This window comes from Cajanus cajan, chromosome 4 (genome assembly GCF_000230855.2).
Source record: "Cajanus cajan strain Asha chromosome 4, NIPB_CcT2T_4, whole genome shotgun sequence".
NCBI classification, from domain to species: Eukaryota; Viridiplantae; Streptophyta; class Magnoliopsida; order Fabales; family Fabaceae; genus Cajanus; species Cajanus cajan.
In genome coordinates this window covers 68780698-68807842 of record NC_138520.1, presented here as the reverse complement: position 1 = coordinate 68807842, position 27145 = coordinate 68780698, and the positions used below count along the sequence as shown (strand labels likewise).

General features: G+C 30.4%; 2 protein-coding genes across 8 annotated transcripts; both read right to left on the bottom strand.

The window, feature by feature from the left end:
* Nucleotides 1-1537: 1537 nt before the first annotated feature.
* On the bottom strand, nt 1538-4560 carry LOC109788962 (receptor-like protein EIX2). The gene has a single exon (XM_020347825.3). It carries the CDS (start codon nt 4385-4387, stop codon nt 1775-1777), a length of 2613 nt encoding a protein of 870 aa, XP_020203414.2. The 5' UTR covers nt 4388-4560; the 3' UTR covers nt 1538-1774.
* A 9312-nt stretch (nt 4561-13872) lies between these two features.
* Nucleotides 13873-23546, bottom strand: LOC109788950 (Leucine-rich repeat protein kinase family protein). Of its 7 annotated transcripts, none has more exons than XM_083072902.1 (21): nt 23314-23546; nt 22677-22781; nt 22208-22358; nt 22007-22078; nt 21835-21906; nt 21221-21364; nt 21064-21135; nt 20866-20937; nt 20645-20719; nt 20459-20527; nt 20276-20344; nt 20056-20124; nt 19782-19868; nt 19589-19657; nt 18865-19376; nt 18004-18162; nt 17636-17919; nt 17018-17069; nt 15939-16198; nt 15235-15369; nt 13873-14502 (listed from the first exon to the last, which is right to left on the bottom strand). In XM_083072902.1, the coding sequence occupies exons 2-21, from the start codon at nt 22768-22770 to the stop codon at nt 14149-14151; spliced, it is 2871 nt and encodes a 956-aa protein (XP_082929028.1). In that variant the 5' UTR covers nt 22771-22781; nt 23314-23546; the 3' UTR covers nt 13873-14148. The 7 variants fall into 7 exon arrangements, with proteins under 7 accessions (XP_082929028.1, XP_082929027.1, XP_082929031.1 ...); XM_083072901.1 differs by having other exon boundaries at nt 23277-23545; XM_083072905.1 differs by lacking the exon at nt 23314-23546 and adding an exon at nt 23174-23192.
* Between the last annotated feature and the right edge of the window lie 3599 nt (nt 23547-27145).

The following is a 27145-nucleotide window of genomic DNA, read 5'->3' as shown; positions in this document are numbered from 1 at the left end:
GGTTCAACCGGGCTTTCGGAGCATAGCAATGTATATCTGCATAATGGGATATTAAATTCAAAAACATTTTTAACTCCCCTCTAGTTTCTACATATTGTAGCTAAGATATATATCTAACCCACATATCTATAGCTTATTAACTTAACAACTTATTCATCTTTCAATATTCAACTTAATAGCTTTAACAACATACAATAATGCAACATTCAACTTTCAACTTCACAACATGTCAACTTAAACAATGTAAACAACATACATCTTTACAACATTCGCATCTTGAGCAAACAACATAAATCAACTTAAGTAATTATACAACTTACAACTTTACAACACATTCAACTTACCACACACTCATCAAACCTATCATCTTACTTACATGACTAGTTCATCATTTTCAATTTTTAGTTTGTCATTATTTTTTTTTTCTTATAAATTAGTCATTGGAGTTAAATTTTCTTTATTAACTAATAATGAATGCTAATAAATCATGACTGATTGAATTATTATCTAATAGAAGACAAATTATATAACACATAATTTTTCTATTAATTCATGAACCGACTTTTTTTTATAAAAAAATAAATGTTATGAAAATAACTCTTTATTATTATGATTATGAGGAATAAAAACTCAATCATATAATTTGATATCTACTAAGAATCATATGAGCATCAAGTTAAGTCAATTATTAATTATTAGTACACATCATCATTTAATATAGAAAACTTAATCTTAATAACTAATTTATGTGATGAAAAATTAATAAAAAATTAAATTTTTGAAAAGAATTAAAAAAACTAAAAATTAAATTCTTAAAATGTTGGAAGACAACTTATTTAAAAAAAAATCACACGTGATAAAAAAAAAAGCAAACTCTATAAAATTAAGTGTGATGTAGTCATGGAAAAGATGACATGAAGATGTTAAAAGTTCTATAAATAAAGTATAAACTTTCATTAATGCGAATGTTGCACGAAAATATTTTTAAGATTTATTTTTCAATGCGAATATTTTTATAGATTTCTATAACCTATCTTTCATCAGAGTGCTTTTAGAAATTTTTATAATATTTTATTTAGTTCATTTTTTTATTATATCTATTTAGAAAATTAAATTTAATATTTTAAAATAAATTATTAATAATTTAAAATTTGTGTCACAATATAATTTTTATTATCTTAAATCTAAAATATAATTTATATATTCAAATATAATATTTATTTATATATATAATATATCAAAGGGGGAATGCTCCGGTGCCCTCTTATTTGAAGGGGTTTTGGTGTCCCTCAGTACAAAAGTTGGGTTTTTAGGGGCAATAAGGTAAATTGATCAATTTATCAATTTACCTTATTGCCCCTAAAAACCCAACTTTTGTACTGAGGGGCACCAAAATCCCTTCAAATAAGAGGGCACCGGAGCAATAGCCATATCAAACACTACATTCATTGCCTCAATAGATTAGACAGTTCGATAAACCTCCTTGTCCAACTTTTGTTGCGATGTTAAATTTGTTAGTTAGAAAATCACCATACCATTACAGCAAAACTCTCAAATAACATTCATTACTTTTTACTAATATTCAAAATAAATAACCTTTTATGTATGTCCGTTTTAGTAACTTCATTACAACCAAATGACAAACACTGCTTAATTTAGATAAGCATTTAAGTAGATGTACATCCAATCACAAAATGAGTTATTGAAGTGCCTTCACATTACCACTTTTCCAAGCTCTTCTATTTTCTAAAAAGCTCATTCAAACACTTTTACTTCATCTAGAACTTGATCTTACTTCACGAAACTTATTTAACTTTAGAGTTACAAACACATAGATAGAGTCTAGAATATGATCCAGTATCCGAAAGTATTTGTGTCTCCATGCCCTATGAAACAAAGAACCCCAAACTCCCCATAAGCCAACAACAAATCCAACTCCCATTCCAAGATAGAGTGAGTCATTTTCAGAGCCGTTTGGTCCACCTTGCTTTGCCTTGTGATCATTTTCTTCCTTAGAGCAATTCTTTGTTAAGGGAAGTCCACAAAGTTTGGGATTCCCAGCATAGCTCCATGCATCAAAACTCTGAAGCTGAGTCCCTAGTGGAATTTGTCCAGTGAAATCATTGTATGAAAGATTGAGATAACTTAGGAAAGACAGATTAGAGATAGCTGCAGGAATTTCCCCTGAAAGATGATTGTTGGAGAGATCAAGGGACTCCAAATTTTTCATGCCACCAATCTTGCTTGGTATCTTTCCCATGAAATTGTTTCTAGACAAGTTCAAGAACAACAATTGAGTGAGGCCAAAAAGTTCTGGTGGAATTTCTCCAGACAGGTTGTTTGATGAAACGTCTAGATTTCTCAATATTCCAGTGTCGTGATACACCATCTCTCGACCTTTCCAAAACAAATCAAGAGTGAACTGAAAATGACCTGTTCTTGCACCATCATTGGAAGTAATGTTGTAGACACAAGGAGGAATAGATCCAGAAAGTTTGTTTCGAGAAAGATCTAGTTGTAGTATAGAAGGGAGACTACATAGTTGTGGTGGAATCTTGCCAGTGAATTTATTGGACTTGAGTATCATCACTTGCATGCTCTCTGGCATCTTCATTGGTACAGCACCAGAAAAATTATTTCCTCCAAGGTTGATGAACACCAATGATGTAAAGTTTGACATGTCTAGTGAAAACTCCCCAGACAAGTTGTTATTATGCAAATTCATTTCAATGAGTTCATTTAACAAACCCATTGATGGAGGAATTTCACCACCTAGCTTATTGCTGTCAAGGAAAAGGAAAGCCAAACCTCTCCAATTCTCCCAACAATCTGGAATTACTCCGGTCAAAAGATTATCTGATAAATCCAAGTAACTCAATCTGTTTTTTCCCCTACCCGATTTTTGGCACAATAATTGGGAAATTGATCCAGACAAGAAATTGTTAGATGCATGAAAAATGGAAACATTTGTTGATATCCTTGGGAGCCCTCCTGTGAAGTTATTGTGAGCCATGAATATATATCCAGAATTTAGAGTGACGTTTGATAAGTCAGCACTAATTGCATTGTGGGTCAAGACGATTGCACCAATGTTACCTACAAAGCTCCAAAACCTATCTGCATTTATGGATGAAATTCCCGAGTAAGAAACATCTAGACTTTCTAGTGTCCTCTGAGTGTAGAGCCATTCTGGAAAAGCAGGACCTAGAATTGTATTACTCAAACTAATTTCATGAAGCTGAAAAGGAGGAATCCAGTTGGGGTCCAAATCAAATGCAAAAGCTGAATTCAAGATGAGTGATTCTAAATTGAAGAGTTTGGAAAAATGCTTTTCAGATAGAACACCTGACAAGGAACCTCCAATGTATAGACTCCTCAAGTTAAAAAGTTGGCCAATGGTGTCTGGAAGATTGCCAGTCAACAAAGTGGAGCTAACGGTTAATTTGGTCAAGGATGAGAGATTTCCTAGACTTGAAGGAAAGGAACCAGAAAACAAGTTATCGGTTAGACCAAGATGTTGCAGATGTTCATGTTTCCCTAACCAATCTGGAATAGGACCTGTAAGTTCATTGTTAACCAATCCTAAATATTTAAGATTTTGAAGATTTAACAAACTCTTGGGTATTTGACCCTGCAAAGTATTGAAATTAAGGTCAATATAGGAGATTTCACTGCTAATATTAAACAACCAATAAGGTAATTCAGAGTCAAAATAGTTCCCAGATAGGTCAAGAGTCACAAGTGAAGAAAAATTCACAAACATGACAGAAGGGCTGATATTGTTTAGATAACAACTTGCCAATCTCAACTCCAAAAGGGAAGGATGCATGGCCATGGTTTGAAGCCAGTTTGTTTCATTTTCAAGATTAATCAAACTGAGATTGAGCCATTTCAATGAAGAAAGTTGAGAAAGCCATTGAAGATTATCCAAATGAAGATCTTCATTAAAGGACAAGTCCAGGTACTTGAGGTTGGAGAAGTTAGCATAAGTATTAGAAGGTGTGAGTAGTGATTTGTTGAGGGTGTTTGGAAAACTTAGACCTGTGAATCCATTCAAGCTCAAATCCAAGTAAGTCAAGAATTCAATTTGAAGCAGCGATAGGTTGATTTCACCTTCCAAGTATTCTTGATTCAGATCAAGTCTTGTAACTCTTCTTGTCACGTTATCACACTGGACTCCTTTCCATGTACAACAATCTTCTTCACTGGACCAAGAGGAGAGCTTGTTTGAATTATTTACCACACCTTGTTTGAACATTAGCAGTGCAGTTTGGTCCTTTTCGTTGCAACTAAGCTTCATATTTACGCTACAAATGACATTGTGGAATGTCATTGCAGATAGCAAGAGTAGCAACACAACTGAAATTTGTGATGTGAAGCAATCCATGCTTGATTGATTAACTTGGGAAATGAGAACTCTTTTTTTTTTTCTTTTTCTTTTTTCTATGGTTGATGATTCTAACTACATATATTAGCACGTATATATAAAGTCCAGTCACGGTATACTTGTCATAGTAATGATATATTATTTATCTAAAAAAATAGAATATATTCAATAAAGTAAGCTTGGCATTAATTATTCTACACAAAAGAAATTGAAGCTTTCCTTATAATTTATAGTGCATCTATTCTAGCTTTAGCCGTCTCACTGGCATTTCCAAACTCACCTACCACCTTTCCACGTTCAATATTTTTTCGTGTGTATAATACTGCAAGTTGCTGTGAATGTGAACACAACCTGCGCTGAATGTGAACACAACCCACTATGAAACTTCGAGCATACTTCCTTGTCCACTTTTTTCAAGTTGTGACCCTTTCTGTAGAAACTATACCATGAACCATAACTAATTATTACTCACCACTGTTGTATGAGTACCTAATTTTCTATGGACTTGTTTTCTTTTTTTTAGTTTATAGTATCTTGTCCAATCTTTCTAAAACAATCAAGTCCAACCATAGTTTTAAAATTCGGACCGGTCATCGAACCGGTTAAAGTACTGAGTCAGTGGGTCAAAGGTTGAACCGGTGGGTCACTAGTTGAACCGCATGACTCAATTTTTATTTATTTTTATTAAAAAGTATTCATATTAAATATATTTTATACTTATAAATTTTAATAAATTCATATCTTATTTTAAATTTCAATTTTTCTATCTTATTTAAAATTATTTTTATTTTTATTTTGTAAAAAAATACATAAAAATTATATGTTAAACGATATATTAATACAAATTAAAAATATAAATAATATGTACATATATAATATGCTTGCAATTAATATCAGAAAATAATATATGTAATATTTACATAGATATTGCATTATTAAATATATAATTTAAAATTAATAATATACTATAAAATTTATTTAAGTTGTATATATTGCAAACAAAATATATTAGAACAAGTAGTCATTGTTATATTTAATAAGACTCCTTGCTTTTCATTAATAGATTCAATTTTCATTATTATTTTTGTAATTTATGGTCCCTTAAAAATTAAAAAAAAAAAAAAGTGGTTGAACCGGTTTGACCCACCGGTTCACCGGTTGAACCGGAAAATTGACCGGTTCAATCCGGTTTGAAACGGGTCGACTGCATAACCGATCCAACTTCAGATTCAGACCGGCTGGATCACCGGTTCCCGGTCCAACCGGTCCGACTGGCCGAGACGATCCGGGTTTTAAAACAGTGAGCCCAACGTCTATTTCTAGCTGACTTGGAGCGGACTTTGCAACCTGATAGCAGTGGCGGCTCTTACTACGAGCTCGTCACATCATATTTATTAGATATTTTACTTCCACTAATAATATAAGAAAAGTAAAGTATATAATTGGAGAGAAGTTCTGTATATTAAAAGTTGGTTTTAAAAAATTAAATTAGACACAATTTTACATTCTTAAAATGTTATATATTAATCATTATTATTTTTTTAATTATCCAACCATCCACATATGTATTTAATCATGTAGTCAAATGTAATATATAATCGAAGACAATTTTCACCTCATAATTTTATAAAGTTGAATTAATTATAAAACCATCATTAATAATAAGGGTATGTTAAAACACTTGAAAAAAAAAAAAAGAAATTAGGAAGAATTAAAATGAAATTAGTTATTTGGAGTTCTCTCATATTTTCTCCAAACCTCTTTTAATTTTTCGTAAGTTACTTTTAGCTTATAAAGAAACTAATTTTATTTTTCTTCTTATTTTCTTATTTTATAATTGTTTTTTTTTCTTTTCTTGTAAATGCTTATCCCACACCCATTGAAAATAAAAAGGTTGAGACAACTTGTGTGAGTTAAAGCAAATGTGATAGTATAGAAGGGCGGCATTTATCTGAGCCTATGAATAAAGTGGTCTTTCATGAATTAGTTTAAATTGACTTATTGTAGTTAGTCCTGTGTTTTTTATTTATTTATTTATGCTTAATTATTTAATAGCTTTATAATTTGTTATATGCTCTTCTCCTACAATGACTATGAACGTGTTTATTTTATAGTTGAGAATTTTTAAACATCCATTGAATTCAAAATTATTGGATTCAATAATTAAATAGATATTAGAAAGTGTGTTAATGTGAAAACTAATACACACTATGAGTGGCTAAAGACAGTTCCAGATGCTTAGAGTGTGTTTGAATGAAAAATTTAAATGGAGTAATTCATTTATTTGAAGAATTTTAAATTCTTTGAGATGAAATATTTTATTTAGATGGAGAATTTACAAATTTTTTTGAAATTTAAGCATTTGTGAAATTTTTTGAAATAGTTTCAAATTCTTTGAAATAGTAGAATTTCAAATTCTCTCAAAAAAAATAGAATTTGAAATTTCTCATATTTTTTTTCTTATTTCACTTATATATTTTATCTTATCTCTTATCTTTTATCTTTTATCTCTTCATGTTTTTAATTATTGAATGTTCAAAAATACTTTTAAAATTATTAAATATTATCTAATATTAATTTTTAAAATTATTAAATATTTAAAAATTGGTTAATATTTATTTTTATAAAATTTTATTTAAAAATATTAACATACAAATATATTTTTAAAATTATTTTATCATGGTAGAATCAAATTATCATATCCAAACTAATAATTTAAAATTTAAAAAATTTGAATTGACTTATCCAAATAAAATATTTTAAGAATGATAAAAATTAAAATCAATATAACTCAAATATTAAAAATTTTAAATTCCTTAAAATTTATAAAATTTCTCATCTAAACTAACAACAGCCAGCGTCCCAAGTCTCAAAACCATTAGCCTCAATGACAACTGTTTTTCGTCATCTTCGGTCCATTCATTTCCAAAGTTTTATAGAACGCAGAAAATAGCATTATCTAGCTACTCGTAATAGTTTGTCCCCATTATTTCAAAATAAACATATTTAAAGGTGTTTTTAATCAGTAAACATAAATTTACAACGAGAATAATAAAAATCAAACCTATTACTTCTATCTAGTTTCTCACTAATAGAACAACTCTACTGGTTGATTAAAGAGTGGTTTTAATAGAAACTATATTATAATTCTATTTTTTGTCAAATTTTTAGACTTAGATTAAAATACAAATGAATTATTATTATCTTGTAATGAGAGATGCTTTTGAGATTAAGATTAGTGTAAAGAGGGAGCGAAAATCTTCAAAGGCAATGGTGGTTAGGAAGAAGCAATTGAAACTCATAACTCATAAGCAGAGCTAGAATAATCAAAGATCTTTAGAGATTAAGTTTGGGGTCGTATTGTCAATTTGCCATTAAACAACAACTTTCAGTCGTGGGTTCGTTAGTTTAAATATAAAAATAGTTTTCTACAGAAGTGATTTTTATAAAAAGTAATTTTTTATGAAGTAGATAGGAGTTGTTTCTTAAAAAATAGAAAATTACTTATTAAAAAAAAAGTTTACACAAATACAACAAAAAATTAAAAAAATACTTATTTTATTAAAATAAACATTTTTATAAGAAAAAAGCTTAAACTATGTGTGTTTATATTGACATTCATAGCCTCTCAAACAGAAGTTAAACCAAAAGAAACTACAATTTGCTTCACACTTTTATACATTAGAAAGAGAGATTTTTCGTTTGAATCAACGCAAATAAATTCCCAATGCTGGATAACATAGTAATTTAATAACACACAACTAAAATAAGAGATAAGAAAATTAGATAATAAACATAATAGAAGAAACTTTACTGAAGGAAAAAAAATACAGAGAATACTACTACTAAGAGAAAGTTTTCAAAGTAGATAAAGAGAAGAGAAATTTTGAGGTAATTGTTAAAGGGACCAATTAGCCTTATTTTATAGGTTAAGTGTGGAGCTATAAAATAAATCCACCAATGTGGGACTTGTCTTTTTTTCTTCTAACAATTCTTTCACTTGAAGATTATGATTAAGCTAATCATATATTCACCCAACTCCTTCCTACATTAATCTTTCTTTGTCATTCCATGTTGCTTATGTTTCTTATAGGCTATATGAGGATCGACACCACGTAAACTTGTCATTGACCAACTTTGTCATCACATTTGCTAAGTTATCTTTGGTATGAATCTTCTGCATATCCACACTTCCTTATTCTACTACTTCACAAACAAAGTGATCTTGTATGCCTATGTGCTTTATTCTGGAATGAAAGGTTGGATTTTTTACAATGTGCGAGGCACTCTGAATGTCATAATACAAAATGGTCTTATGTCGTTTGTGCCCAAGTTCCTCCATTAGCCTTTAAATCCAAAATGCTTCCTTGCATGCCTAGGTAGCTAGCATGTATTCAAATTTTGTACTAGATAGAGCCATAACCGTCTGTAACTTGTACAACAACTTACTACCCCTCTAATAAGTGTAAACACATAAGTAGTAGATTTCTTTTTATCCAGATCACCTTCAAATTCGAATCGGCATAGCCTTTGTAATAAATTTTGATTATTCAAAACATAATGCAACATCTGAAGTTCCTTTGATGTATCTAAGGATCCTCTTAAATACATTCCAATGCTTTCTATTAAAATCTACCATAAACCTACTGATTACTCCCACTACTTGTACAATGTTTGGTCTTGTACAAATCATGACACACATAAGACTTTTCACTACTGATGCATATGATACTTGAGGCATTTCCTTCCTCTCCACTTTATTGTTAGGACTCATACTTAAGGATAATTTGCAATTGACAGGAAATGGGTAGAAATTGGCTTACAATATTGCATGTTGAAGCCCTGTAAGACTTTCACTAAATAATTCTTCTGAGAAAATCAAATCTTCCTATCTTTTTTGTCTTGGTGAATTTTCATCCCTAAAATTTTGTTTGTTGGTGCTAAGTCTTTCATATTAAACTCCCTAACCAATTGTGCCTTCAATTCTTGGATTTGATCTTTTTGTGGGGCCTACCACCAACATGCCATCCACATATAACAACAAAATAATGAAATCATTATCACAAAACTATTGTAGTATGTGTAATGGTATGAACTTAGTCTGTTGTGTCCAAGGCTAATAATGAAGGAATCAAATCTCTTCTACCAACATCTCAATGCCTACCTTAGATCGTATAGAGATTTAGTCAACCTTCAAACCAAGTTTTCTTTTTCTTTTTCTTTAAAGCCTTCTGGTTGGAGCATATATATTTCTTCTTCAAGTTCTCCATGAAGAAAAACATTCTTACATCAAATTGTTCAAAATGTAAATCAAATGCAACACATATAGCTAGGACAACTTTGATTGTGGTCAATCGAATAACTAGCAAGAATATCTCATTGAAATCAATGCCCCCTTTCTAAGCATACCCTTTAACCACTAATCTTGCACGATACTGCTCCACTTGATCATTGCCATCTCATTTGATCTTGTAGACCCATTTACACCCAATGGCTTTTTGACCTTTAAGAAGCTCAACAAGTTCCAATGTCTTGTTTCTATGTAAGATCTCCATTTTTCTTGCATTGTTATCATCCATAGAGAAGTATTTGAACTCCTCAGAGCCTTTTGAAAGGTTGATGGTTCTCCTTCTTCAATTAGAAGACAATATGCATTATGGCTTTCCATGATATAATCTGAGCGCTAAGATGCTTATTTATTGAAGTTCTTCATTATTGGCCTCATTTGGTTCTTGATCTTCATTCTCTTATTTTGCTTCAGAAGAGTCAACTTCTCTAGACTTCTTCTATATCACCATGTACTATAGTAGTGTCTTTGGTAATGCTGTCATTTTTATGCTCCTTTTGTAGTTCATTCTCTACAAAGACTATATTCCTGCTAACAATAAACTTATGGGTAGTGGGATCCTATAGGCGATACCCATTAACATTGTTAGCATGACTTAAAAATATACATTTTCTAGAATTTGGATCCAACTCTGTTCTTTCTTGGTATAGGACATCCAAACACATGTAAAGAATAATCAGTTGGTTTGCCTTTCCACATCTTTATTGTTGTTTTCAAACCAATTATTATTGACAATGATTGATTTATTATGTAACATGTAGTTTTAACTACTTTTGGCCAAAAAGATTTGGCAACTCCCGCTGTTCTCAACATAGTTCTTGTTCTATCTAAGAGAGTTCTTTTCATCCACTATACTACACCATTCTGTTGAGACATGTGGCACTGTGAATTGCCTTAAAATACTTTTTTGCTTGCAAAATGCCAAAAAATCACCATCTACATATTTTCCTCCGTTGTCTATTTTCAAGCACTTAATTTTCTTCCCAGTTTCAAGCTTCACTTGTTCTTTAAATATCTTGAATACTAGAAATACATCTAACTTCTTATTGATTGGGTACACCTACATTCTCCTATAGTAATCATCAATAAATGATAAAAGTATTTTACTCTTCCCAAAGATACTTTCGATGATTCCCATACATTAGAATGGGTCAAGTCAAATATGACTCTACTTCTCGTAGTTATTTTGGCAAACTTCAATCTATGTTATCTGCTTGTCAACAATGCTCACAAAATGGTAAATTTACCGTTTTGAGCCCTAGTAAGAGATTTTGAGCCCTAGTAGGAGATTATGATTTTTCAAGCCTATCTCTAACATATGACCAAATCTAAGATGCTACATTATCGTCGCTTCCTTTTAACTTGTTGTAATTGATGTATTTGCTTCTTGCAACATATTTCCCAAAAGCATGTATAGATTGGTTGTGATCTTCTCTACTTTCATCGCTAGAAATTGCCTTTAACTACCTTTAAGACCTACCTTTTATGTGGATATTGCAACTGAGGTCATCCAATTGTCTAATGGACAACAAATTTTTCTTCAATCCCTTTACATGTTACCCCTTGAATTGTTTGAACACTACCATCATACATTTTCAATTTGACAATATCGATTTTAGCAATTTCTAAGGCATGATCATTTTCCATGAACATGGATCTTCCTGAGATAGGTTCATAAGTGCAAAACTAGTCTCAATGTGGAGTCATGTGCTAAATTACACCTAAATCCTGTATCCAACAATCATGTAGTTGTCTCCCACCTCTAAAACTTATTATTGCTTCACTGTACAAAACTTTCCCACCTCTAAAACTCATTATTGCTTCACTATACAAAACTTTCACATCATTTGAGGTACTCACAATGTAACCTTGAGAGGTTAATGCTTCTAAGTTCTTCCCTCCACTCTTCTTATGCCAACAATCTTTCTTCACATGCCCTCTCATACCACAATTGTAGCATTTGAGATTCTTTCTTACCTGAGATTTCAATCTACCATGATTTTGACTCCCACTAGGATCACATTCCATTGATCTCCCTCTCATTATTGTTAATGCTTGTGCTTGTTTAGAATTTTCCAGCCTATCTTCTTTATTCTTTTACCTAGATTCTTTTTCAAGAATAGATCTGGCAACATCCTCAAAGGATAGACGACCAATGACATTATTATTTGTTATAATGATGATGAATTGATCACACGAATCTGGAAAACTTTGAAGTAGAAGTTCTACACATTCATTTTCTATTATGTTGAAAAATGATGTTGTAAGGTGAGGGAATAACGTATTCAAATTGTTGATGTGGTCTGTTATTATCATGGACTCACTCATTTGAAGAGTGTAGAGTTGATGAGTGTGTCCCAAATCTCCTTCACAATCTTCTTCTTTGCAACACTAGACAAAACTAAATATGCCATTGCTAAATGAAAATTAGCAACAACATTGTCATCCATTTCTCTCCACCTTTCATCTATGATATCTGTGAGTTTGCCTTCAATTCCACCAAGACAATTATCTTTCCTTAAAATTGCTTTTATCTTTAATTTCCACAGGGAGAATTTATTCCCTTTAAAATTCTCTATCTCATATTTTGTTGCCATGATTTTTTTATATTCTTTTTCTCTCAATTAAATCGACTTATGCAACTTCCACCATGAATTTTATCACCTACTTGATCAATGATGATAGACCGTGAACTAGTACACACCGGGTAAGTTTCCAAGAAAGAGAGGTGAGTCACTAATGGACACACTTAAATACTAAGTTTTTTTCTTGGTAGAACTTTTTCCAGATTTGCACTTTCATACTACCACACTGTATATCTAGCAACAAGAATAATTCTTTTTTGACGTGGCAGATCAAATAATACAACACCCACAAAACATACTAAGAATAAGAATTTTCTCCAACACTATACTAGTGTGCATCATAGCAAAATAATACCAATAACCTATTAGCCCTAATACCATTGTTAGGTACTGGAGTAACATAATAACACACAATTAAAATAAAAGATGAGAAAATAAGAGCAAAAAGAAACGATAAACAATATAAAAAAAAAAATTTACTAATTGGAGAAATTATTCCACTCTTCACTCTAAAATTCACTCCTTAAAATAGAAGAATACTACTATTGAGAGAAAGCTCTCAAAGTAGATAAAGAGAAAAAGAGAAATTTTGGGATGATTATTAAGGGGACCACTAAACCTTATTTTATAGGCTAAGTGTGGAGCTACAAAATAAACCCACCAATGTGGAACTTGTTTTTTTCTAACATCCAAATATACCCTAAGTAGTTGAAATTAGGTTTTCTTTCTTATAAAGCTCAAATGAGGTTTATCTTGTTACTTTTATTTGGAACTCTACTTAAAATGTGAAATGCTATAATCATTACTTCTCGTATATCCTTTTTGCTAGAATAGAATAGAATAAATGGTTTTTACAATTTGTTATAATATCCTATTTTTTCTTTCGGTTATACCATTTAGCTGTGGGAATAAGGAGTAGTTGTTTGAGTAATTATGCCGGTAAACTCAAAGAGGCTAGGATTATAGAACTCTCTTCCCCTATCACTCTTAAGGCATTTAATAAAGTTCTCATGTTGAAGTTCTAATTATGAATTAAATATCTTAAATTTATCTAAGACTTCATCCTTTAAATGTATTAAATATACATAATAATATCTAGTACAATCATCTATGAAATCACAAAATTTCTATTCTATTTCCAACCATGGTAGGTCAACCATGCAAATCACAAACATATGAAAGAATTAAATCTAATATTTTAGAACTTCTTTCTACTCTTTTAAAAGAGAGTCTAGTTATCTAATTAGCATACAAGTTGTTCATTCATTAGAAATTCTATTTGGTTTAGGAATCAGACTAAATTAATCATATCATCTATAACATGTCCCAAACTAATATACCATAAATCACAAGAGTCAACAATGAATGATTAACTCTCATAACTGAAAATAACAGAATAATAAAACGTGATACCATTGTAGGTAACTAACTAATCACTGGTTTATTAACCATTAATATTAGCAGTAATGAGTAAAACTAATCTATAACACAACACAAACTAGCATTTTAAAGTTAATCGACCTTAAAATACCAAAAAAACAACACTCCCTTAATTTTGACAAACCACACCGACTCTATTGGTTGTAGATATTTTTAAAAAAAATAAAAAAAAATGTAGTTGTTGTATCATTCTCTTTTTCTTTTGACAACCAATTCTATAGGATGTGCTTACAGTAACGAGTACAAAATTTACAAGGTCCCAAATGGGAAGTGTAGTGATAGCTAAGTCCCTAATATACTTCCTACCTTTATCATTAATCAAAATCTAGGTATAAAAGAATATAATTACATTTTTTGTAACATGTCAGGGAAACTAGCATAGTTCAGCATCAGCGAGGAACAATGGTGGGAATGACATCACTGACAAGATCACTTCCTGACACATACGAGGACATGTGTTGTTCCTCTCTTGTAATATGGGATCCTGATGCTGATGATGAAGATGCCATGTTACCAGAACTGTCTAAGCTAACATCTGAGAAAAGAGTTTCGGTTTCAGGCAATACTGCAATGATGTTTTCCAGTTCCCTCACTACATCTAGCATTGATGGTCTCTGCTCTGGATTGTCTTGGCAACAACTGAGGGCCAGAGTTAAAAACTTGTCCAAGCATTCAGATGGATATAAACCCATTTTGCTGTCTATGATGGAATATATTGTGCCAGATTGTAGAGCCATGTTAACCTGATATAAATTGTGTACCGTTGTTAATAATGGTTTGCTTAAGATGTTAATTAGAATACACTATCTGTGTAATCTATTTTTATGTTTTTATTCAATTATGAGTTGTCATGCATGAGAATATTGTTGGTTTTTGTAGTTATTACTTTTAAAGTCGTGTCTAAATTATTTTTATTTATATTTTCAAATTCAAAAATTACAAGGGTACAAAGTAAATTAGTTTTTAAAATCTCTCTACTCCCTTTTTAAATCAAATGGGAAAAAAGTTATCTTCCCTTCTCTGAACTAAACAAGCCTGTTATGTTTGGATTGGTGATAGAAGATAAAATGAAAAAGGATGAAGTAGAAGGGTAAGTTGTTTCATTGTTTGGCTTGTAAAAACAGAAATGTAACATAAAAGAAGATGGATTATGATCCACCATTACTTAACCCTAATTTTCTTTCTCTCAAATTTCTATTTGATTCCATTATCTAGTACCATTACCAATCCAAGCATAACCTAAGTACTTCATTGTGTAAACATCAAAATTAACTCTTGTTTATTTAGTATTTCGTTGTGAATGGTTTGTAAAAAAATAGGAATCTGAGAATTCAAATGTACCCTTTTTTTTCAGCACGTTGTGCTGGCATTGTAATAAAAAATTTCATGATAATTTTCACTGTCCAGTGTTTTTAGTGATTTTATGATCAGATATGAGACACAGAAAAGTAGAGAGTAATGAAAAACAAAGGAACCTCGCGGACAATGTTTTTCCCATGTGATATTGGTTGCATGCCTGTCAAAAGCTCTAGAAACACAATGCCCAGGCTATAGACATCACTTTTGTCAGTCAACTTATGAGTCAACAAATATTCTGGGTCAAGGTAACCCTGCAGGCAAATTACAAAGTGATAATTAAATTCTGACTGCATTGCTTTTTACAATGTTAGTAGGAAAAATAGACACAAAATTACTCCACCACCAATATCAAATAATAAGAACAAACTTAAACTGCATGACAGCAACTACAAAAAAAAAGAAGGAAAATAATAACAAGTGTCTCGAGTACGCAGGTTATATATATACATTTTTAACAAAAAATGATGTTACTTAACCAATACCCTTCAAATACTCATTAGCAAAGCTTAGAATTTAGATACTAAAAGGAAAATGGCAGGGCAAAAGTTTGAAGTCATTGTGTAGAACTTGAGCGATTCAGAAAAGGTAAGTGGGGACTAATTCTTATGAAGTGGCTCACACATAACTGAGTACAATGAGTGTGTTAGGAACATTACAAGGGTTAGCTAAGACAATCCAGAAAAAAATCTCATAATTAATTTGCTGAAATTGCATAAAAGTATAGGTTGAATAATTTATGTAACTAAAAACTTCTCAATATGACTTCAAGGCTTAAATGTTGAAATTGGAATTATTCCTTAATTTCCTTTAACAAACTTACTGGTGTTCCTTTCACCACTGTTGACACATAATTAGGAGCAGTTCCTTCTTCATCTGAGTATGGTACAAGCCGTGAAAGTCCAAAATCGGCCACTTTAGCAGTAAACTTGGAGTCCAGAAGAATGTTACTGGCTTTAATATCTCGGTGGAATATAGGAGGGTTAGCCTCTGTATGCAGATATAGTATTCCTTTGGCTGCACCCATTGCAATTCTCAACCTCATAGTAAAATTTAGGCTTCCCTTGTTTTTTTTACTTTTACCTGTCACCACAATATCCATTAACTTTTAAGTTAGAACATGTCTATTGTATCATTGAGAACATCAACTATCCCAAATTATGTACTATATTATCATTTCCTTTCCTTTCTTTCATGCAAATTTCTCTTCATTTTTTAAATGAGTTAATCATCCATACACTGCCAGTGTAAAGTTTTTTACACCGACAACTAATCATATCTTTTAAATTATTTTATTTTATTTTTATTTCATTAAATAAGCAAGTGACATGGCACTATTAAAATATATGATTGATTGTCAGTGTAAAAAAACTTTACACTGACAGTGTATAGGTGATTAACTCTTTTTAAATTTTGTCTTGTTCTCTACTTCCTAGGATGAAATGACAAAACAGTAATGAATTATTTGGAGACTGACACTAGGATTATGATTCATGATTTATTTTGTTTAACATGACTACCTCCACTATTAGAAGTAAAAGATGATACTTTAAAGAAGTATTCAGTAGAATGAAGTTATAACTATTCGAAATGAAATTTTCACAAATCAATTCAGTAAAAGCATATCAACCATAAAAAATTCACCAGTTCAGTCAATATGCCAAAGTTCAGATTTGAAAAGCTAAATTAAACTTATTATACAAATCCTAAACATTTACCAAGAATATGTTCTAAGTTACATGAATATATAAAATATTTTTATGAATGAAGCATACAACTGGAGAGAAGAAAACATGAAGAAGGAAAAGAGTTATGCACAAACCAAATAAAAAGTAGGTATCAATATATTTGAAATATAAAGAATTGCTAATTTTAATGCAGAAAATCCCAACAATTTCATACCAGAAATCCAGTCCCTTAGGGTGCCATTGGGCATGAATTCATAAACCAGCATCTGAACCAACAGAAAAGAGTATATGAGAATAATACTGTTATCAATATCAAATGTCAAGTTAATGTGGAAAAATTTATGTCTAGACTCAGATTATATTTGTGATAAGAAAAAATAAGCTTCTCTAAATATATAAAAAAAATGGAAAATTTCAAGAAAAGAACTACAGTACATATTGACATAACTTAAATATCTAGTGACAGATTCAATATAGAAATTTGTTACAGCCTTCAATTCATTTGCCCCTTATTAGTGATAAGTCCATCTTACATGTGAGCTTAACAGACCAGACACGCCAAACCAGATCAAATGAAAGAACAAACATAAGAAAAGGCTTAAAGCCTTAAACAGACTAAAGAAGACAAACAGAAGGCATATTAGCTCAGGAACTAAGAGATTCAATCCGACTTAACAGTTAGGTTCATTCTTATCTTATGCTATGGCATTGTTTAATCATTATGCAGATTCATGAAGAACAAAATTATTTTGTCATTTACATTTGAATTATCAAATAAAAACTAGGTACAAAATGATATAGAAAACATAAAGAGTAGCTATAAGTTAGATACCTGCTCTCCTTCTTCATTACAGTATCCAATCAGTGAGACAAGATTTCGATGATGTAATCTTGATAAAAGCTCAATCTCAGTCAAGAACTCTTTTTGTCCTTGTAAGGAACCTTCTTCTGCTCGCTTAACGGCCACAAAAGTTTCATTAGATAAAATGCCTTTATAGACATTCCCATAACCTCCTTGGCCAACTTTAGTTGAGATATCAAATTTTTTAGTAGCAAGAGCCAATTCTTTGTAAGTAAATATTTTCATTCCATCTATTTTGATTGACATATTAGAGGCTGCAAAAAGAAATAAGAATTTAAGTCTCTTTCTTCAAAGATAATGCGACAATGATATAATCTGCTGAAAGCCTTAATACTTACACATCCGTTTCCTGGAAAACTTGTGCTGGTATTTCTTATGTCTTCTAGACATCAGGAGAATGATTATTGCAGATATTGCTAAAACACAAGCAACTGCTGCTATTACAGCCGCAATTATTATGCCCGTGCCAATCTTTTTCTTCTCTGAATCATTAAGTACTACAACAATAAAATGAAAGTTAATTATAGAAACTCAGCAAAGAGAGTAAATTTTATTAACCAATTTCGAATTACAAAAAATTAAAACTGTGACTCTATCTGAATCATCATCGTAAATGCTAATTCTAGATGGAAACAAAGGTAAACTACTTCTGCATTGACATTTATCTTTTGTGGATCAAGATATCTCCCTTTTTAACTTTTTTTAATTCAAGGATTGCTTTGAACTTAAGAGGAGAGATTTCCTCATCTTTGCAGTTTACAACCGAGAATAAAGAAGGATATAGACAGTTATGTGACTTCTCCTACTTGTATACAAACAAAATGTCACAAAACATAAGACATATACCATTAAAAAACTAAAGATTATTATTTTCAACTTTCAAGCAACATCTCGGATTAAATCAGATTTCCAATTGTCAATATCTAAGTTAAAAATGGTATAGAATTATAGAGAATTTATAATAATGTGAAGATGAAAATAATAGAAATATTAATAGTGTGCTATTTCTTTGCAGTGTGCATATTAAATTGCTAATCACTTCTACTGGCAGCAAAAGATATTTCTTTTAGAATTGTTGTGTTAAACAGTACACATATTTGGTGGGATGCAATGATAATAATTGGTCTAGTTAGCATGAATTTGTTATGCATTTTATAAGGTAACAATAAGTAATAACATGTTGAGTTTAAGAAACTTACAATCTTCATAAGGTCCAAGAAGAGTGAAGTTCAAGAGTTCATATGGTCCGAAAAAATCAGTGCGAGGAAAGTGCCATGATGAAAATAACCCTTTAATACGACGGACCTCACTTGTATTGAACATGTAAGAATGGGAATCATTATAGGAAGGGAAGAGTTTCAAATACATTCTAAGACGAGGCCCCTCTTCCCAAGCATATGAATCTATTGATAGTTGATCGTGGTCTAAGTTTAAGGATTTAACTATATAGTGTTCAAAACTAGTTTTATAGGGAGGAAAGTAAGAAAAACTTGGACTTTTCAGCCTGTATCCAATTCTTAGAGGTGCTGCACAAAAGCATTGAACTGAGGAAGATGGGGCATATTCATAAAAGGCCTTTACTGGACAAGCTTGAATCGGACAACCAGTTGTTGAGTTTGTTGAGTCTTGTTCTGCCTTATCTTCTTTAGGTCCACAATATTGACCAATACTATGTATGTTAGAATTATTGCAGATAGGATTACCAGAAAGCCTTCAAGGAAAATAAAAAAAAATGATAAGAAATTTATGCCACAGCAAAGGCAAAGCATAATTGTGACAATATTTTTCATAGTAAAAATGAATAACATGAATTAAAAATTGAAATGTATGCAATATTATGAACATGATATCAACTGTAGAGAGAGAATCAGATCATGTGTTTACATGATCTTTAAGTTAACCAAACATATGTAATAAGAATACCTCAAGGTAACATTTTCCGGGGGGGTTAGATTTCCTAAAACATCCGAAAATAAGTTGTTATGGAGATCACTGCAAAGATACAACAAACATAATGAATTTACATTGAAAACAATATAATCAACATACTAGTTAGTTTAAGGCAAAAAGTCAACATTCCTTGGAACTGAAGTAGTAATCCAGATAAAGAAGTTACATTGTAAGTTTAGCTTTCTCATTAAAGGACATGTTCTGCCATATGCTAGCAGGGACGGAGCCAGACAGTAAATTGTTTGCAAGTGACCTGAATTTGGAAATGGAAACAAAAAATCAATCCAATATGCAAAGAATTGCACTTTTACAAAAGTTTGTCTAGATTCTATATGGCAATTTGCTTCTCATAAATGGACTTTTATTTAAAAAACTTCAAGATATTGTTATGTAATAATTAAATAAATATTATGTGAAATACAGGTTGAGTATCTTCTCACAAGTTTTGAAGATGAGGATATGAGAAGCTTCGAGGAATAGATCCGTTGAGACGATTATTGGACAGATCACTGCAATAGGGAAAAAAAAAAAATCAGCACGTCAAACTCAATTCTGTCATGTCGTGCATTAGGATAAATAAATATTGTGAAATAGATAAGGAAACCAAAAACATTATGAATACAAAATACATAAAAAAAAAAAGTTTGTTTCTTTACATACATAGTTGTCATATTGTCTGCCAGTTTCTTTGATGGTATGGGTCCGGTGAACTGATTCCAGCTAAGATCTCTAAAAAACATGAACCAATCAAATATGAGTTGGTAGCCAAAACGGGAAAAAATGATTTTACTATCATTACTCATCAGACACAATATAAAGCAAAACCACTAGATATACTCTTACAAATAGGTAAGCTGGGGTATTGAACTGAAATCAGGAATAGCTCCTTGCAGACTGCAGTTTCGTAGACTTCTGTTAAATCAAAGAGGAAACATTAGCTCATAAATTATCATAATTTAATATCTGTAACATCCTACAATAAATGAAAAACAAACGAAAGGAGAATTAGCTATTGCTAAGAATACTTACAATTTCACTAGCCTGGTTAAGTTTACATAGGTAGAAGGAATTTCACTCCCACTGAAATTGTTGTTATCAAGCTGGCTGCAAGGGAAACAAGGGAAAATATGAAAATCAAAGACTATCTAAAACCCTATTTCTGGCGAGGTAAAGTACACATGAGAGCATATAAATTATAAAATGAAGTTCATAAATACAGCAAAATTAAAAGGTGTAGAAGCAGAACGTACAGTATTGCCAAGCCACGTAACCTGGAGTATTCTGGAGGAAGGTATCCAGATAAGTTATTGTTGTCCACAAGCCTGTAAAGTCATTTCAACAATCAGACACTAAAAACTTGTAAAAAGGGTCAATTCAGAAATGCATCCAGGATGCAGTGGAAGTTTTGAACCGCTGTAGAAATGTAAAAAGATGACTTAAATACTCACAAGTGCATAAGATTTGATAGCTTTGAAAGTGTGGATGGAAGTTGACCACTAAATGAGTTGTTGTTCATGTGACTAAAAATATACAAAGTGAAAAAGATTAAGTACACGTAATAAATCCATCTCCAAGCAAGTGTATTCGGCTACAATATCCACTTACAGGTGTCTAACATTGATCAAGTTGGAAAATGACTCTGGTATAGGACCTGACAATTGGTTTTCATCTACCTGGAATCTATTCATATTTGAAAGGTTGCCAAGCTCGTATGGTAAACTACCAGATAACTTATTCCCATTCAGAAGCCTGCATAGAAAATACATCAGAAAAATCATAAAATTTCATATATATGTTGGAAACAGTATTTGATCTGTTGCCTGATTGCATCGTAAAATTTCATAGGTTGCAGAATAATGCGTTCAATTCTATTCAATTATGAACGCTAAAATACATAAACCTGAACATCATCAGAAATTTCCCCCAAATAGTAGCTTTAATTTTCCCAGAAATCTTTCGTATATTCAAGTAATTAGACTCCTCAACTGAACTTCAAACTTAAGTTACAAAGACACAATATGTTTATTTTGCATTTAAAAGTTATAACAAATAAGGCTAAGCAGTAGTCCAAATTTAACTTCCAATACATGGATGATGAGTAATAAGATTCGCATTCTAAAACAAATAGACAATATCAATCAAGACTGACAATACCACCATAAAATAAAACTTAATGAGTATCAACACTAATAATTCATCTTCATTGGTAAAGTTCTTACAAGAGTGTCAATGATTTAATATTTCCAATCTCCTTTGGTATTGTGCCTGTCAGATTGTTCCACATGAAATCCCTTCAAGCATAAAACAATGAAGATATTAGTATGTCATAAACATCACCATTGGTTCTTCTGATACATATTTTGTTTCCAATTATAAAATGACACAACTCACAGTATCTCGAGCTGGGATAGCTGACCAAGCTGAGGTGATAGAATTCCCGAGAGATTCATTGTCATTAAGTAGCTTCAGTAAAATTGGGACAACAGAAAATAATCAAAATTTAGCAATCCCTTGATTATTAACTTTCTACGAATATTAATACTTCATAATATCCAAATAATAAAATTAAGTAGGAGGAAAAAGAAGCCATACATCTCACGAACATGGAAGTAGCCATCAGCTCCCTTATCATCAAAACACCAAACCCCAGTCCAGTTTCTTGCACATGGATCACCTTTATTCCAATTCCTGAGGTTGTTCATAGGATCAATCAAACTTTTTTTGATGTCTATCAGCGCATTAACTACAAAAATGAAAAATTTTAGGTCAATTATTAAGGTTAAAAATTTTAAATGCCAATCAAATAACAAGGAAGCATCAGACATAGGAAAATGAAATGGAACACACTTAGAACACTTCCTCTCTAAGCTAATCATTATAAAAAATATCAATCCATTTCTATCAGAAGGAAGAAAAAAAAAGGGGGATAACATAGTGAAATTTTCCAACTTGGACTGAAATTTTAATCTGAGCTTTCTTGTACAGTGCCCAAAATCACCGGCCAGAAAGAACAAAGTGAAACAGAAAGATTCAAAAATTTGAAGGCATCAAACAAATTCACCTTCAGAAGGATCTGTTCTCTGTGAAGCAGCTATGAAGGTGATAAAACAAAACGAAACAGCCAGGGCATATCCATGAATCCTCAGACCCGGCATCACAGTATATCCTGAAAGAGAAACCAAATGGAAGGATTGATGAATAAACAAAGAACTGAGACATTAAATGCAAGGAATAAGATTCATTCATACCATACATTCAGAACATAAAATGAGTACTTTATTGATCCAAAATTTCCTAAAACAAGGCAAAGTAATAGCTACAAACCCACTGCAAACCCTGCCATCATGTCATTTTCCCAACTAGCAGCAATGAAATGTAAAAATACAAAAATAAAATAAAAGCAAACCTCATACAATAACAAAGGGTTATTTTTCTGGTTGGAAAATTGGAGGAAGTTCAAAGGTGGCAAGCTTGTGGTGGGAGTTAACTTTCCCACGTAACTAAAACACAAAGCTATAACATTGAAGCTTATGTTTGTAAGAATTAATTATCACACACCTCAATAGTCAATTGCTGCCTTAAGTGAATTCCTTATCCAAAAATTTAAAATGTTACACACACAGAGAGAGAGAGAGAGAGAGAGAGAGAGAGAGAATCTTACTTAGGAAGGTGGGGTGATTCAAAGAGTCAAAACTTACAGATTGAACAAGCTTGAAATCAGAAAAGTGGAGTGAAAGGCTTTGGATTAATGGAAATGCAAAGTCAAAAAGAGAGAGCCCGTGGGGAACTTATGAGCTAGATCATTCTGTCACCATGAGATAATGATGATTCTAATTGATTCGTTGAAGGCTCAATGGAATATATTTTTTTTCTTTCTTTCATATGTCAGTTGTTAATTCATTAAAATAATCTGAGAAAAAATCTGTCAGAGTTTGTGAGATGGCACTGTCGTCGTGGTTGGTGCATCCACTTTCTTTTTAGTCAAACACACCAAATCGGAACACGCCAATTTCCTATTCATTTTAATAATGAAACACTCTGCATCATTTTTTTAATATCAACCTACAACGCCCGCCAACTCCTCCACTACCATGCACCGCTACCTTATGTAAAATGTATCATACCAACATCATTCATCGTATTTAGAAAAGTGCTACTGTTAGATGGGTGTATTGGATTATGATTTTAAAGGACTTTTTTAGTTAAAAAAAATTATACGGATTTTAAAAGACTTTACAGGATTTTTATGACTTTTAAGATTTTACAGGATTCTACAAGACTTAAAATCAGGATTTTAATAGATTCTGCAAGACTTTTAAATCAGAATTTTAATGGATTCTATGGGATTTTGTAGATTTTGTAGAATTTTCGTGAATTTTTGACATTTGATAAGATTTCAAAAAAAAATTCATACATTTAAATTTAAAAAGAGTCAAAGACAAAAATAATAAAAAATAATAATGTCTAGATAAATAATAATAATAATAATTCTCCATAATATCTTATCTTCTTAAATAGCATTCACCCATATATCCATAATTATACTAGTCCTTCAAGCATTAGCGTCTTTTCGTTCTTACTCCTGAGTTTGAATAATAGGTTCAAAAGTATGATCTTCATTAACTGGTAATGTTGAAGATGAAGGTTCATCTACCGCTTCAATTGAAAATTCATCAGAACGACATTCTTTGCGTAGAAAGTTATGTAGTGCACACATACTAACACAAGTTCTACTTTTGTCTTAAATAAAAATGGAGGTGCTGACTTAAAAATTGTGAACCTTGATTTAAAAATACCAAATATTCTCTCGATCACATTCTTTAAAGACACATGACGAAGATTGAACAATTCTTTCTCATTTTCAGGATCATTACCCTGACTTACAAAATCTTGTACATGATATCTTACACCTCGAAATGGAGCTAAAAATTGACATCGATTAGGAAATCCACAATCCACCAAAAAATATTTACCTAATTACATATGCAATATATATAATATTAGTATAATTATTATTATTATTATTATAATTATTATTATTATTTAAAGAATAAGCATTTAGATATAGAGAATATATATATATATATATATATATATATATATATATATATATATTATTTTAGTTATATATTATATGATAAATTTTAACAATATTTATAAATGTAAATTATTCTAACAAATATTTTAACAATATTTCCTTTTTTAAAAAATAAGCTAATGAAGGCATAAATCTTAAACTCTAAAAAATTAGATACTGCAATGTCTTATGTTAATTTTCTTTTTTTAAAATATAAAAAAGTCCTAATTTCACAATATAAAAATAAAAAGAAAAATTCATAGTAAAAAAATAAAATAATTGTTGAGTCATAAAAGGAGGAGGGATAAGAGTAACAAACTTAAAGGAAGGAGAGAGATCACAGTTTTTATGCTGAGAGGGTTCTTCCCCTAACTAAGATGCATTTTCATCTCATTCTACTCCCAGAAACCCTAACAAATTCATCTTATATATATATATATATATATATATATATATATATATATATTATGGAGATTATGATATCAATTTCATCTTTCACCTTTTTCTTTTCTTGATTTGTGTTATAAAAAAATATCACTTAAAAATTAAAATTTCAAGCATTTTTTTGTGTTATATAAAGGAACAAATTCAATTACATAGAATAAAATAAAGCAAGCCAATTAAAGGGAACGAACAGAAAAATAGAGCAAGTCAATGACACTATCATTTACATATCGGAGTTTCACAAAATAGGGGAATGAGATGAGAACAGTACTACAATATTATATATGAGCAATGAACAATAGTGCAATATTATTAGCAGAGAAAAAATGGAGAAGACAAGAGCATAGAAAAAAAAAGATGAAAAACTCACTTGAAAAGTCACTTTAAACAATCTTTCAAAATGATGAGTTTGGATGGGATTGTTTTATGAATTTGGTATTTATAAATAACACTAGAAAGTCCTTCAAAATCTCTCTCATACAATAATCCTTTAAAATCCTTATATTTTTGAATACCAATGGATTATTTTTAAGTTGTAAAAAATCTCAAATGAATACCAATGGATTTTAATGGACTCTTTAAAAAATCTTGAAAATCCAAATTGAATACTACTGGATTATTTTTAAGTGACATAAAATTCTGGTTGAATACTAATAGACTTTTTACTCAAAAAAAGTCTTTTAAAATCCTACGAAATTCTAAACCAATACACCCCCCTTAATTAACTTGTCTCATATTTAAATTTTAATATTGAATTAGAATAGACTATGTTGTTAAGAATAAAAGAATACCAATTATGTATGTGTTTGTAATCAGACATAAATTTATTGATATTAATAATGAATATTTTGTGTTAATATTATAATTATTTAAAAAAAATGTTTTTTATTCATGTATATAATACTAGGGAAAAAAACATTATATGTCTCTATTCTTTAAAATAAATAAAAAGACAAATCACATAGGGAATATTACTTAAAAAGAATAAAAGATTTGAGACAAAAAAATATATATTAAAAGAGAAAGAATGATTTAAATTTTTAAGTAAAATAAAATATAGTAAAATAATTTATATAAAAATGAAAATCAAAGTCATCAAAGAGGATAACTTCTTTATATAATATTTCTGATTTCTATCATGACAAAGATAAAGATTATAGTCAACATATTTAAAAGAATTAACTATTTAGCATATGTGTTTGACTTTGCTATTAATTTTCACTTTTAATGTAATAAGGAAAATTTGAATGATTTATGCAAAATTTATTCAATAATAAAAAAAGATGAAGAAGATAATAATAAGGCGTTTCTCATTCACATATATTTCTTATATACAAAATTGTCAATATCTGCTTATGGATATTTTATACTGAACTTCTGTATTTTTTTTTCTTCTTTTTACTATGATAGTCTTCATATGTGAGCAAAAATATGCACGAAGTGCATGTAACAAGCATTTTTTTTTTCTGCGTAAGAACAAATTTACTTTTGGCAAGTGTTAATAAATTTTAATAAAATATACTTCATTATTTATTTTATTATATATATAAAAACTCATGACCCAATTTTCATGGAATGAATATTATTACTACTATAAAATTATTAAATTAAAGTTTTAAAAAATAGATACAAATATCAAAATTAGAACGATAGCACTAATTACCCTTCACTCAAACATATGAAATGGAAATATTGAATTATTGGTATTTTAATCTGTGTAATGTATAAAAAAGTTTTTAAGAGATTCACTTCACTTAATAACTTATATTATAAATTAAATTTTAATAATTTAATAATTAAAGTAAAAAAATTTAATGCATAAATATTATTTATAATTTTTTAAAAAAAATATTGAATACTTAATTTTATTAATTTAAATTAATTTTATTAACTAATCGTAATTTGTAACACTCTTTGCTTAAAATCTTTCCTAGCAAAAAACATTATTAAATGAAAAGCAAAACGATGACTAGTGTCCAAATTGTGCATCAAATTTCACGAGGGGTATC